General features: G+C 46.9%; 1 protein-coding gene across 1 annotated transcript in view; it reads left to right on the plus strand.

Moving 5' to 3' along the window:
• Positions 1-14,235, plus strand: part of MCC (mutated in colorectal cancers) — a 635,122-nt gene that overhangs the window by 588,691 nt on the left and 32,196 nt on the right. Inside the window, exons 15-16 of the mRNA XM_006886681.1 lie at positions 2,829-3,063; positions 9,665-9,871. Of these exons, the coding sequence (XP_006886743.1) occupies positions 2,829-3,063; positions 9,665-9,871 (442 nt within the window). The remainder of the gene's footprint in view (positions 1-2,828; positions 3,064-9,664; positions 9,872-14,235) is intronic.

Consider the following 14,235-nt stretch of genomic DNA (forward strand, 5'->3'; position numbering starts at 1 on the left):
AAAAAAAAAAAATTAGGGAACAAGGAAGTCCCTGCTTGTCCAGGTAGAGCCCATAGTGGTCTTCCTGCCTCCCAGCTCTGGAAGAGCAGGTTTGCAGTCTGAACACTCAGCCCTCTTAGCGCTGCTCCCACTCCACCCTGCAGAATGCTGTGTGAACAGAGCCACTGCTTCCCTTGTTTCAGTCACGTTCACTGCTCATTTGTCTGTGAGGCATTAGATGTCTGTCCCTCCTGCCGGCGTTAAGCCTCAGAAGGTGAGCTCCCAGGGTTCTACTTAAGTGGCTTCTCCAGAGGCACGTCTGTTGCAGACAGTCCTTTCTTAAAGACCTCTGAGGCAATCCCCTGACCCCATACAGCCCGCCAGGCTGCCCACTCACTGCCCTCCACTCCGGGCACTGTCTGCTCTTCACACTTCCCCGGAACAGCATCATTTCATTGTGAACCAGCACCCAAGTGCTCCAACTGGAGGGCACTTCTTCTTCGCCCTTCTTAGCCTCTTCAAAAGAAAGCTCAAGAAAATGAAATGGTGGTGATTCATAGTTTCTGGGGGGTTTTTTTCCCATTAATTTTAATGAAAATTTACAGAGACTTTGGATTTCCATTCATTCATTGTTGCACTTTTCTCCCCTCCCAACCCTCCCCCCCCCAAGTACACTCCCCTCTTGGAAAAGTAAAAGAAAAATTCTTTCATTGTTTTATTACAGTCCCTCCCCCCAGGTCCACTCCACTATGCAGCCTTTGCTCTGGACTCCTGTCATGACAAAAATACCTAATCACATATCCCTTTTAAACAGTTTTCTCCCTCATCTGTTTCAATGCACTATACTTTTATTGAAGCCATCTTTCTCTGTCTCCCCCCAACCCCAGTGTCACTCTCATTCTACAACAGTGGCACCACACAGTATTTGTCCTTTTGTGACTGGGATACTTCACTTAGCATAATATCCTCCAGGGTCACCCATTTTGAATAATATTTCATGAGTTCCTTGTTTTTCAATGCAGCGTAGTATTCCATTGTGTGAATATACCATAGCTCCTCTATCCTTTCATTTGTTGATGGGCACTTAGGTTGTTTCCAACTCTTTGCTACTGTGAACAAAGCCGTGATGGGTGTGCATATATCTGCTTGGGCGGCCATTATGGTCTCTGGTATATATTCCCAGTAGTGAAATTGCTGGGTCAAATGGTATTTCTGTTTGCAACTTTTGGAGAAAGCACCACCAACAGTGAATAAGGGTTCCAGTTTCTCCACAACCTCACCAGCATTTGTTGCTTGCTGTTCTGTTAAGTTTTGCTGTTCTAACTGGAGTGAGATGATATCTCATAGCTATTTTGATTTGCATCTCTCTTAGAGCTAGGGATTTTGAACATTTCTTCATGTGCTTGTTAACCATCTGAATGTCTTCTTTGGTGAAGCATAGTTTCTGTTGTTTGTTTGTTTTTTCATAGTTTCTGTTTTTATCCTTCTCACTCCCGTCGCTCTCCTTGAACCCCTCCCCAGTCATGATCCATGCTCCCACCATCTGTCCCCAGCAGTGTCTCAGTGGCCACACAGGCCCCCTGCCTCCTTGTGTCTCTCAGCAGCCGCAGCCAGAGGGATCCTACTAAAATGTAAGGCAGATCGTGTAACTCCTCAGTTAAAAGCCCTCCACTGGCTTCCGTTCTGATTCCACAAAAACAGATGCAGACCTGTGTCACATGACTTGACACTCAGCTCCGCCTGTACCCTCCAACAAAAATCTGCTTCTCTCTTCTCGCTGACCCTCCTTCGGCCACACTCTTGTCCTCACTGGACAACAGGTGCTCATTGGCTGTGGCCTTTGAATTTATCATGTCATCTGACTGGGTCAGTCTCCCTCCAAATGCCCCCAGAGCTCCCTTTCCATCCCCTTCCGGCTCTTAGGTCTAATCACAGGTAACTGTCAGGAAAGGCACTGGCTTCCCGTTGTCCATTGTGCTCACACTTTCTGAGGGCTCTTGGTCCCTTAGAACCTTCACACGTCACCCTGAGTCCAGGATTCAGGCTGGCAGTCCCTCCCCAAGTGTTCCTAAGGATGGACTACCAAGTGGCCCTTGGACTAATCCGAATCAAGTAGATATTAGGTGTAGAACAAGATTAATAAGAAATGGTGGTGGGAGCCAAGACACCCGCTTTTTAACTTATCATCACAGTAGTCTTGCCACTTACATTTTTCCTGGTGCAATGTTCAAGCAACACAAGTTAATGTGAGCAAAACATCCCCTTTTACTCTCATTCCTTCCAGCTCCTGCCTCCTAGGAGCCTGCTGCCAGCAGTATCAGGGGTGTATGTGTGTGCGTGCACGCCTGTGGGTGCATGTCCCCAACTACAGACATCTGTAGATCCACATTGTAATCTTCAGCTTTCTTTGTTGCTTTAACATGTCCCTTTATTCAGTCCTGTCCACATGGACACCTGTTTTTAATATTGTGAACTCTTCATCCTCTTTCCTCACTTAAAACATCACCACCACTTGGATAATTATCCCTATATTAACCACTTGATTTCCCTCTTTTGGAGACTATAATTCGAACGCTGCTTTAGATAATATTATGTGAAGCCTCTTTTTGTGTGTGTATCATTTGTTTCAATGGAATTCTTTCCTGATAATTCATTTCTAGGATCCTCGGTACTATGATCAAGGTATTAAGTGTTTCTGTTCTTATTTCTTCCCTAAAGGAAAGAATTGATCTTAAGGAGAATGTCCTGTTTAAATCAGTTGAGTGATGTTGCAGATTGGCCACATGGAGGAGAGTGAGGAGACACCTCTATCGGCGATGACAGGAGCGTCTGCTTTTTTCTCTTCACAGCACAACCAGCTCCACAGCCAGCAGCTGCGACACGGAGTTCACCAAGGAAGATGAGCAGAGGCTAAAGGATTACATCCAGCAGCTCAAGAACGACAGGGCTGCCGTCAAGCTGACGATGCTCGAGCTGGAGAGCATCCACATCGACCCCCTCAGCTACGATGTGAAGCCTCGGGGAGACAGCCAGAGGCTGGACCTGGAGAACGCCGTGCTGATGCAGGAGCTGATGGCCATGAAGGTAGAGGCGGGTGGGGTCCTGCCCTCCTACCCCGTGTCCATCCATTCATCTGCCTCAAAGCAAATATGGAAGGCCTTTCTGATGAGCCAGTGAGGAGAAAACGCCACCATCCATGTTCCTTGCCCCAGAACTGGAACCTTGTTATGAGAACAGACCATCTTCCACATATCTCAGTCATTGGGGTTATGGGGTGAGGGGTGGTTGCACTCCAGAGCAGGCCTGAGGTGTCACAGCTCTGAAGTGCTCTCTTCAGGTATCTGCAGGGTGGAGTGTCTAAGTTTCTTAGTGCTGCGGTGACAGAAATCACATCGAGCGAGTGACTTTGACAACTGAGCTGTTATTTTCTCACAGCTCTGGAGGCTAGAATGCACATGCAGAGCGGGGTTCTAGAGCCGGATCCTTCTTTCTCGGCCCTGTGCAGTTGTCAGTTCCTGGGGTTGGTGAGCTTGCTCGAGATAATGGAGTCCATCTGCCTCCATTATCATCCCCTAGCATCTGCCACCCGCGTCTACTTCTGGGTCTAATTTGCTCTTTTTTAAAACCCAGAGCTGATTAGATTTAGAACACACCATGTGCTTCATTAGCATAACAAAGGATCCCCTAATCTCAAATGGGGTTATATGTCCCTATGGCATAGATGTCAGTAGGGGTTTGGAGTCTGACATACATGTGTTTTGGAAGGTGCCGTTCAATCCATAACAGTTGGATTACTCTTCTCTTTATCTAAAATGACCTCAATCTCAAGCATTCTTGAAAGTGCTTCATGGTGCCCTGGGTCAATGGTTCCAGTCTTTCCTGGAGGCAGGAGAATGGTGAGGCTGGTCACAGGCTTTGGACGGAGCCATGATTTCCTACTGGCCGTTCCCCTTTGGTGGTGGGTTCCATCTCCTTAGCTTATCAGACCTCCCTGTGAAGGGCTGCTGTGCCTCCTGGTAACACCTTGGGTTATTCTCTCAGCTGGCTGAGCTGGCTACTGGTGTTTCTAAAGCAGAAGCAGCTCTCTCTGGGGCTGGGACTCCTCCCTGGAATGTGGAGAAACTGCTGTCCCTCCAGCAGGACACAAGTCTGTTTCTGCCCAGGGTGCCAGCACCTTTGACCTGCTCCTCTCAGAAGACCCTCTTTAAGAACATGGCCCTGATTGAAAAATAAGGAGCTCATGCAATATTATTCAAAATGGGTGACCCTGGAGGACATTATGCTAAGTGAAATATCTCAGTCACACAAGGACAAATACTGCATAGTACCACTGTTGTAAAACAGGACTGACATTGGGGTTTGGGTGAGATGAGAAAGATGGGATAAATAATGTATATTGCATTGAAACAGATGAGGGAGAGAACTGTTTAAAAGGGATATGAGATTAGGTATTATTGTCATGACTGGAGTCCAGAACGAAGGCTCCATAGTGGAGTGGACCCAGGGGGAGGGATTGTAAAACAATGAAAGAATTTTTCCTTTCCTTTTCAAAGAGAAGAGTGGGGAGTCTGGGGGCTGGGAGAAAAGTGCAACAGTGAATGAGTGGAAATCCAAAGTCTCTGTAAATTTTCATTAAAAATAATAATAATAATGAACATGGCCCTGTGTATCAGGGCTCACACTCTGGCCACAGGGCTGGATGCTTGCTGGAGGCTGTCCCTGCTAAACCCTGTTGCTCTGAGATCAAAGAGGAGAGGAATAGGAGACAGGTTTCTAAGTCTACTGTCCAAAATCTGTGCCCCTGTGAGTTAAGGCCTGTTTTGCACAGCAGTATCAAGACATGAGGGGCAAGGACAGGGAGAGAGGTCCACAGGACAGAAGTGAAGGCAGAGCAGCAGGCCAGAGGGTGTTTCAGCACATGAACTGAGCTCATAAACAGTCTCCTGTGGAGACCAGCACTGACCTCAGGAAAATGCACTGAGGGGTGAGTTGGCAAGTGATGCAGATCCCCCTGTGGTGTCCCCTCTCTGAAGAGCGGGGCCGTCAGCAGCATCACCCCCATGATCGTGGGTGGCTCTAGTCTAGTGAAGCCTGGGGGGACTCCGGGCAGTGTAACAGATGAGGATTCACTCCCCCCCCCCCCCCCCCCTTTGTTTCCAAGCAGTGCTTCTCTCCAGACCACCCACTCGGCTCTGATCTTGACTTCTGCTTTCCCTGGAGAATCCTCACACAGCCCAACTGATTTCTCCTGTCACTGCCCGCGAGCCAGGCCTCGGGTCCTTAACCAGTGACCTTCATGTTGTCAAGGAGCCCCCACACAGACCCTTCCAACCTCCAGCATGAATCACAGGCTGCTCCCCCTCATCATTTATTCTAATCATCATGTTTCATTTGGCCAAAGACTAAGGATTTCCTCTCCATAGTCAGACAAATAATGTTATGTAAGAGATTTTGTAAGAGATTTGGTATTACTCTGGCCAAGAAAGACATTTTTGGTCTAATCAAAGCTCTAATGTTCCCTTTGCCACTTCAAAATATGTACTCATCTCAAATTTTCTGCAAGAGCTGAAATCATAAAAAGCTGGGAGAAAAACGACCCATATTCCTATGATCTAGGGGAGCCATTCATTAGCATTCTGGCTTAGCGTCCCACTTACAAATGTTCTGAGAGAGAGAGAGAGAGAGGGAGGGGGAGAGAGAGAGAGAGAGTGTGTGTGTGTGTGTGTGTGTGTGTGTGTGTACGTGTACGTACACACCATCAAATCAGATCCAACTGGCACTAGAGGCGATTGCCCCTCCTTCTTCAGTGGAGCACATGGTGAATTTGAACTGATTTCACCATTTTGTTGTCAGAAGCAGCCCTGAGACACTGAACTTTTCTGGGGTTCCTTTTCCCCTTCTTCTACATGATCTTGAGTCTGTGCTTTTTCATTTTCAGAGGATCTACTTGGTTCCCTTTCCACGCCTCTCTTTTGAGTGTTCCTTGAAAAAAATGACATCATGCTCAGAAAAGTGGGAATGGGGGAAGTAGAGGGTCAGCAAAAGAGAGAAAATGCCCTCCAAGAGATGGATTGACCCAGTGACCTTGAAAATGGGCCCAAGTGAGGTGGAGATGAAGCTAGCATAGAAGAGGGCAGGCTTCAGATCTGTTGTTCACAGGGTTGCATAGTGGACCCGACAGAACCTAGCAAATTATTCCATTATGCCATCAATTCCTTTCTTACAGTGTTCACAGTTTTTCCACGTTTTGTTATTTCTGGTTCTTGTGATCATTCTCACTTTGGTTGCATCTGCTGACTCCACCTCAAGATAGTCATTTCCTCTTTGAGAGAGTGAGTGTAGGGAGGCAGGCGAGGAAGAACTGGCTCACCTTCCCTGGATGATGTTCTTGGGAGTCCCAGGTCCCAGATGTCCCCACAGAGACAGAGGTTTGGGCCTAGTTTTATACATTCCTGGCTTCTAATTCTTGTACCATGCCTGCATACGATGGAAGTTTGAGGTTTTGTTTCCTCAAAAGAGAATTTTCCTCCTTTCTTCACCCAGAGACTGTTGTTGTTACTAGGTGCCGTTAAGTTTAGTGTAACTCATAGTGGCCCTATGAACAGCAGATCTAAACTTGGCACCATCCTACACCAATCCATGTTGTTGAAGGTCTTCCTTTCTCTAACTGTTCTGCTTTTCCCAGCATGATGTCTTTTTTCTAAGGACTGACCTGGTCTGATGACACACCCAAAATATATAAGACAGAGTTTCACTGTCTTTGCCTCCAAGGAGCACCCAGGTTGCATTCCTCCAAGACAGGCTTGTTTGTTCTTTTGGTAGTTCATGAAATTTCTAGTACTTTTCTCCAACTACAATTCAGAGGTTGTACATCAAACTATGGCTGACTCTGAGAAGAATGGGAATCCCAGAACACTTGATTGTTCTAATGTGAAACTTATACTTGGACCAGGAGGCAGTCGTCAGAACAGAGCAAGGGAACACTGCATGCATGGTTCAAAATTGGGAAGGGCGTACGCCAGGAATGCATCCTATCTCCATACCTTTTCAACCTATATGCAGAACAGATTATCCGGGAGGCTGGGCTCTATGAGGAGAAATGTGGGGTCAAGATTGGTGGACGATTTATCAACAACTTGCATTACGTGGATGACACAACCCTGCTTGCTGAAACTGAGGAGGACCTGAAGCGCCTGCTGCAGAGTGTCAAGGACTGCAGCCTACAATATGGATTGAGGCTCAATGTCAAGAAGACAAAGATTCTCACCACTGGACCAGTTGGCAGCATCAGGATGGATGGTGAAGAGATTGAGATTGTACACAGCTTTAGTTTGCTTGGCTCCATAGTCAACAGTCTTGGCACCAGCAGCCAGGAAATCAAAAGGTGCATTGCCATGGGCAAGTCTGCTGTTAGGGACCTCTCCAAAGTACTGAAGAGCAATGGTGTCTCTCTGGAGACTAAGGTGCATCTGATACAGGTTTTGGTCTTCCCAATCACTTGTTATACATCAGAGAGTTGGACAATGACCAAGGAGGATAGAAGGAGAATTGATGCCTTTGAGCTGTGGTGCTGGAGAAGAGTATTGAGAATACCATGGACTGCTAGGAAAACAAACAGACTTGTCCTGGAAAGGGTTAAACCGGGTGGCTCCTTGGAGGCAAGGATTCTGAGGCTCTGTCTAATTTACTTTGGACATGTTGTGAGGAGAGACCGGTCCTTGGAGAGGGACATCATGCTTGGGAGGGTGGAGGGACAGTGCAGGAGAGGAAGGCCCTCTATGAGGTGGATTGATTCAGTGACTGGGATAATCAGGATGGGAGTGTCAGAGACAGTGTGATTGGCACAGGACAGAGCGGAATTTAGGGCTGTTGTACATAGGGTCGCTATGAGTCATAGGCGACTCGACGGCACATAACAACAACAATTCAGAGGCATAGATTCTGTTTCAGTCTCCCAGAGCCTGAGAGATGACAAATGTCCTTGCCATAGCTCCAGTGAGGACCTTTTCTGGTCTCTGTTCCAGACAATACTGCAAGAGTTCCAACTTATGTGGGAACCTCAGTTCTGGGGCTCTGCCTCCCAGGGGCCAAGGCCTGACCCTTCCATTGTTGTTAAAGTCCCAGGCTCTAGGACTGCCATCCAGGTCTGATTCCTCTGTTTGCCAGCCCTGTTTCCATCTCATCTTTTCCCTCTGGCAGAGATCTCTCTTGATTTCTGGCACCTGTGGACTTACTAGTCTTTCTTTCAATATTGCAGCCATTGTTCATGGAGTGACCATCCATCCATCCTCATTAACTCGGTATGCAGTGTGCCAGAACCTTTATAAACTTTCTTGTAACAGCAAAAGCTTCTGTGTACGGAAGCCTCTTTCATTCTAGTTTTTATAACTGATCTGTAGAAAAGGTTTGGTTTGTGTGTTCTCTTGCATAATTACTGAACAGCTTGCCCTCTCCCTGGTACCACACCCTCCAGCCCTGAGCATTACAAGCTTTTTAGTAGCTAGTGTGGCCTCTGAGTACATCCCCCTGATGGAAAGTGAAAACTTGACCTCTGCATCTAGTGAGTTGTCACCTGGGAAGAGCTCTGGCTAATCCAAGAGAACCCTCCAGAGGCAGGTAAAATTTAGTGACTTTGATGAGTCATTCTCAGCGCAGTGACCCAGCTTTTGAACAAGAAGTCCTTTTAAATCACAGATCACCACCATGGTGGGGGTGCTGGCCTTGGTGATGATGTGGTGGTGGACTCACCCTCCAGCAGGAAAGAAGGGAACCAGGATCATGCATAAGCGTGAATTGAAAGACAAGGAGGTCCTGTAGATTAGTGATTTAAGAGTCAGAGATCTGAGGTAGGCAGTCTTCCCCAGCAACCTGGACAGGCGGATTTGCCTTCTCTGCCTCACTTCCTCAGTGGTAAAGGGAGTGACAGGGAAGATTGAATACAAGGTCCTCCATGTGAAACACTTGTAATGGTGATATATGCTCAACACATGGTGGTGGATCTCATTGTTATCAGGCTCCTGGCCCCAAGATAGCCTTATCCAATTTGGATTTCCTTCTTTTCTCCATTGAAAACTCAATTTTGAGTTCTCTACGATACTGTTAGAAGTTATCTGATGAGTATCCCTTGTGATGGACTCTCTTTCTATTGCTTCCATCTGGGCCCTCAGAGCTAGACACAAGCTGTGAGAGGGGAGGGATAACATCATCATAACATCATCGCAGTGGACACTCCCTACCGGAATGCTCAACTGCAGGCAGACATGAGTGCCGTCAGGCCATGCGGAGTGTGTCCTGGAAATTAGAATGGATGCGTCAGACCCAACCTTGACTTTGTCAACCTCTTTGGTTAAGTTGGGTCGGAGCACATTGCTGACAAGACAGGTGTGCCTGCTGCAGAGGGGAGAAGATGCATCTAGTTGAATCGTTTGGTTTCTTACTTTGAATATCTGTGTGCCTGTAACTTACCTTAATATATCCCTTGTCAGTATCCTTTAGGCACATAGCTTCGTCCCCCTGCATATAGAGATAACTGTCCTGTCTCTTTCTGGCCAGCTTAGCTCTACGTTCATAGCATTCCCTTGCAGTCCTGGGTTCCAGCCACGGCCTCCTCGCTCACACCTTTCTGCACCCCCCAAACCTGCTCTCCAGCCACCGCTCCTCATGTGCTGTGATCTCTCCCCTGCAGGAGGAGATGGCAGAGCTGAAGGCCCAGCTCTACTTGCTGGAGAAGGAGAAGAAGGCCCTGGAGCTGAAGCTGAGTACCCGGGAGGCCCAGGAGCAGGCTTACCTGGTACACATCGAGCACCTCAAGTCCGAGGTGGAGGAGCAGAAGGAGCAGCGCATGCGATCCCTAAGTTCCACCAGCAGCGGCAGCAAGGACAAGTCTGGCAAGGTGAGGAGACCACGGGCGCAGAACCCTCAGGCCCAGGCCTCGTCCAATGGCCACCGGCCACACCACCCGGCTCACTGCCCCTGTCTCTTTTGTGGCAAAGGAAATCTGGATATCTTGCTGCCTCTGTTCTTTTACTTGATAGGAGTTCTGGGCATAATGAATACAAGGAAAGCAAATCTACATGTTTCAAGTGGGAGGGGAGACAACCTCATCCAATGTATAGTTGAAACATTGCCACGCATCAGAACCGTATCAGAGGAGTAATCTGTAGTACTTCCCAACAGTGTCATAGATTTTGCCTCCTTTTCCTAATCACCTTTCACATCGCAGCCAGCGATTGTAGAACACAGTCATGCAGGATTATGTAACAGTCTTTGCATTCATTATGAAGAAGGAAGCTTTATTTTGTTTTATAAGAAGAAGGTGAGATGTCAGATGGGGAGGAAACGGACCTGTTTCCTAGCTTAGGAACTACAGATCCGGATTTGGCCCCCCTTTGGCTAACAGGCTCTTTTCTTTCCTCTGTCTGCATCTCCTCTACCGCTCCTCTTAGCCTTTTGAGCCCTTGCTGGGGTGCTGAGCCGGAAGCAGCCTGAGGGGAGAGGAGGTGGCAATTACACAGAGTAAATCAGCCGAGAGTGGGATGTCTGGTGATTGAATCTCACAAAAGCAAACACTCCCATCAGCCCACGAGTCTTTTTATCTTTTTTTTTTTTTTCTTTTTCTTGAACCCATACTCCTTTCATCATCCTGTATCTCAGAATTATTCAAAATTCTACACGGGTGAGGAGGGAGGATGTTTCGAGACAATATATTTTTTTGTGTTGTGTTTTCCATTCTTAATCAAGACAGATGTGTCTTGAAGAAAATGCAGCCAGAGTGCTCCTTGGATGCAAGGATAGTGAAGCTTCATCTCACATACTTAGGCTTGCTGCTTGGAAAGGGACATCGTGCTTGGAAAGGTGGAGGGCCAGCCAAAGAAGACCCCCAACCATATGGATTGGCTCCGTGACTACAGCAGTGGGCTCAAGCATGTCAGGATGATAGGACAGCACAGGGTGAGACAGGGGTCAGGTCAGTTGTTCACAGGGTTGCTATGCATTGTACTTGACTCAGCAGCACCTGCTAGGGTTGAAAGCTAGCAGCAATCAGTGCTGGCTTTTCCTGACCCCACTGTGTTTCTGGCCAGGGCAGGTACTGACTTGCTGCTCTTCCAGTAAGTGACTTCTCAGGGCTGGGCTGGGATGAATGCAGGAAAGTGTCCAGGAAAGAAGTGAGCCTGGGAAGAACAGAGCAGTGTCAATGCCACGGGATGGTGAACTGTCCCTCCCTAAACAGATATGGAGAGAGAAATGAATAAGGAAAACAGAAGAAGAAGAATCAATGCCTTTGAAAGGCGGTGTAGACAAAGAGTATTTCATTATACCGTGAACTACCAAAAGAACAAACAAATCTGTCTTGAAAGAAGTGCCAGGAGAATGCTCATTAGAAGCCAGGATGGTGAAACTTCCTCTCACTTACTTTGGGCCTATTTTCAGGAGGAACCAGTCTTTGTAGAGAGACATGATGCTAGAAAAGGTAGAGAGTCAGTGAGCAAGAGGAAGACCCTCAGTGAGATGAATTGACAGACAGAGTGACTGTCACAGTGAGGACTTGTGATACCTGAGCATATCAGGTCGTGTGAGGATGGTGCAGGGCAGGGCAGGACAGGATCCAATCTACTGTTCATAGAGACACTTCGTGTAGTAGTTGACTTGATGGCACATAACAACAACAGATAGCTAAGGAAGTCCCTGAGTCATGCATATAGTTAATGCATTCACAGTGGGCTACTAACACTGAAATGTTCAGGGCTCAAGTGTACCCAAAGACACCTCAGAACAAAGGTCTGGCAATCTACTTCTGAAGGACCAGCCCTTGAAAACCCTGTGGAACATATTTCCACTGGTTTCCACAGTCACCAGGATTCAGAGGAGACTTGATGACAACTGGCTTAAATAGCTTCGAACTTGGGCACATGCTTACAATAAAACCACAGCTACACTTACCCCAAGTCTGCCGACCAGGAGGGAGCACACAACCCTGGCACCACACCAGGCCAGCTTTCCTAAGACCCTCACTAACTACTTTCTGTTCAGCCAGCCAACACGTTTGCCCTTGGTGTTGGAGGCATTGCATGGTGAACAACATGAGGTCTTTCCTCAGGAAATTTACACACTAGGGTGCAAGGAGACTGAGAGGCAAACAACTGATTGTAGGACAGTGTGCTGCGTGTAAGGAGCTCATCCTACCACAGGCCACTCACAGGGCTGAAGAGTCAGGCGTCTTCGGGAAGAAATGAACCTCTGAGATTAGTCCTAGTGGAGAACGGGGCTAGTCTCACAGAAGGGCCAAGGAGAAGAGAAGACACACTCTCAGCTGATGGAATTATGCTGATGACATTGAGGAACTGCTGGAGTCTGCAGGGAGTGACATGATCAGATTCGGGCCTCAGAAAGGTAGCTGTGGGAAGTCTCTGTGAAGCTGTCTGCTGAGTACCTGGGGAGCAGAGCCGAGGGGTGGGGTGGGCAGCAGCTGACATTTTGTTCCAAATGAATACAGTAATGTCAGAGCTCAGGAAGACAAGTGTTTCTATTCCATGCAAACGCCTTCAAAAGCTTCCTATAAGCCTTTTGCATTTGGTAGCAGTCATTTTGGGACAGAGCCTCAGTGTTCCCCAGTGTGTTCCTAGGGTGTGGTGGAAACGGACACACTGTTTCTGCCAGAAGGCCAATGAACTGAGCTTCCTCCCTCCCCAAGGTCTCAATTTTTGTTTTGACTGAGGAAGTACTGGATTTTCTGGTGTAGCGTCAGAGTACAGGGATCTCTCTGAGGAGAGAGGCCACATGACTTTTTTTTTTTTTTATTTACACTATGAAGCTACATTATATTGCTAAGGTAATAAAAGTATAGTAAGCTACATTATCTCCTCTTTCAAATATTAGATCTATTTTAATAAAGAGTCCTTCTAAGCAATTTAATTTGGAGTGTCTGTTAGTAGGTAGAGGATCCTTGGTGGTACAGTGTTCATGTGCTCAACTGTCACCTGAACAGGCCGTTGTTTGAACTCACCACACTCGCCTCAGGGAAAGGACGAGGAAACCTGCTTTCATGAAGACTTACCACCTTGGAAACCCTATGGGGCAGTTCTCCTCTGCCTCCAGGGTTGCAGTGAGTCAACATCAACACCACAGTAGTGGGTTGATAGACGAAGAAAGCAGTCTAGAGCAGGGGTCAGTCGACTTTCTGGTAAAGGCACAGATGTCATTATTATTGTGACACATCAACTTGGAACCGACCCATAGCTGGCCCTACAGCAGGTTTTCAGAGACAGTAAATCATACAGGAGGACATAGACCCCATGGAACAGTTGGTGGATTTGAACTGTTTGCCTTTGGTTGGTGGTGCAGTTCTATATCACTAAGACACCAGAGCTCTATAAGGTCCAGATAAGAAAGTTAGACTTTGCGTGTGTGCCAGAGGGTTGGAGTTCATGACAACTCAGCTGTGCATGTGGAGGTGTGACTGACTGTATTCCATAACTCCTTATCTGTGGACCCATGAGTGCACTTTCATCTTCTTTAGAAGGTGAGAGTAAGCATGTCAGTGGATTTCTTCTCTTACTGAAAATATTCTTCTTCTACTAGAAGTATTTCTACATAATACTTCTTTTGCTTCATTTTTTTTTCAAAAGAAAAATAGAAAGCTTATAATGGAATCATTTGGACCTATCACTTCTTATTACCTCCCAGTTCAAAATGCATTCATCTCCTATGGTCAGCATGCCCTTGGACCTGCAGGTGGGCTTAGCACCTCCAAGCCTCAGTACAACCTCTGTGTGGTTTTGATCTTCTTCTAGAAAATGGGCCTTGTTTGCCCAGTGCAGTCCCATTGCTATTGACCATAGCACCTCTTTTCTTACACATACACAGAATTCCTTTTTAAAAATTTTTTTAATATTAATTTCAATGAAAATTTACAGAGACTTTGGATTTCCATTCATTTATTGTTGCACTTTTCTCCCCTCCCAACCCTCCTTCCAGTACACTACCCTCTTGGAATAGTAAAAGAAAAATTATTTCATTGTTTCAAAATCTCTCCCCCCAGATCCACTCCACTATGCAGCCTTCACTCTAGACACCCATCATGACAAAAATACCTAATCACGTATCCCTTTTAAACAGTTTTCTCCCTCATCTATTTCAATGCAGCATACATTATTGAACCCATATTTCTCAGTCTCCCCCCAACCCCAAGGTCAGTCCTGTTTTACAACAGAGGCACCATGCAGTATTTGTCCTTTTGTGACTGAGATACTTCGCTCA

The sequence above is a fragment of the Elephantulus edwardii genome, unplaced genomic scaffold, assembly GCF_000299155.1.
Source record: "Elephantulus edwardii isolate Elephantulus edwardi_28Jun2011 unplaced genomic scaffold, EleEdw1.0 scaffold00050, whole genome shotgun sequence".
NCBI classification, from domain to species: Eukaryota; Metazoa; Chordata; class Mammalia; order Macroscelidea; family Macroscelididae; genus Elephantulus; species Elephantulus edwardii.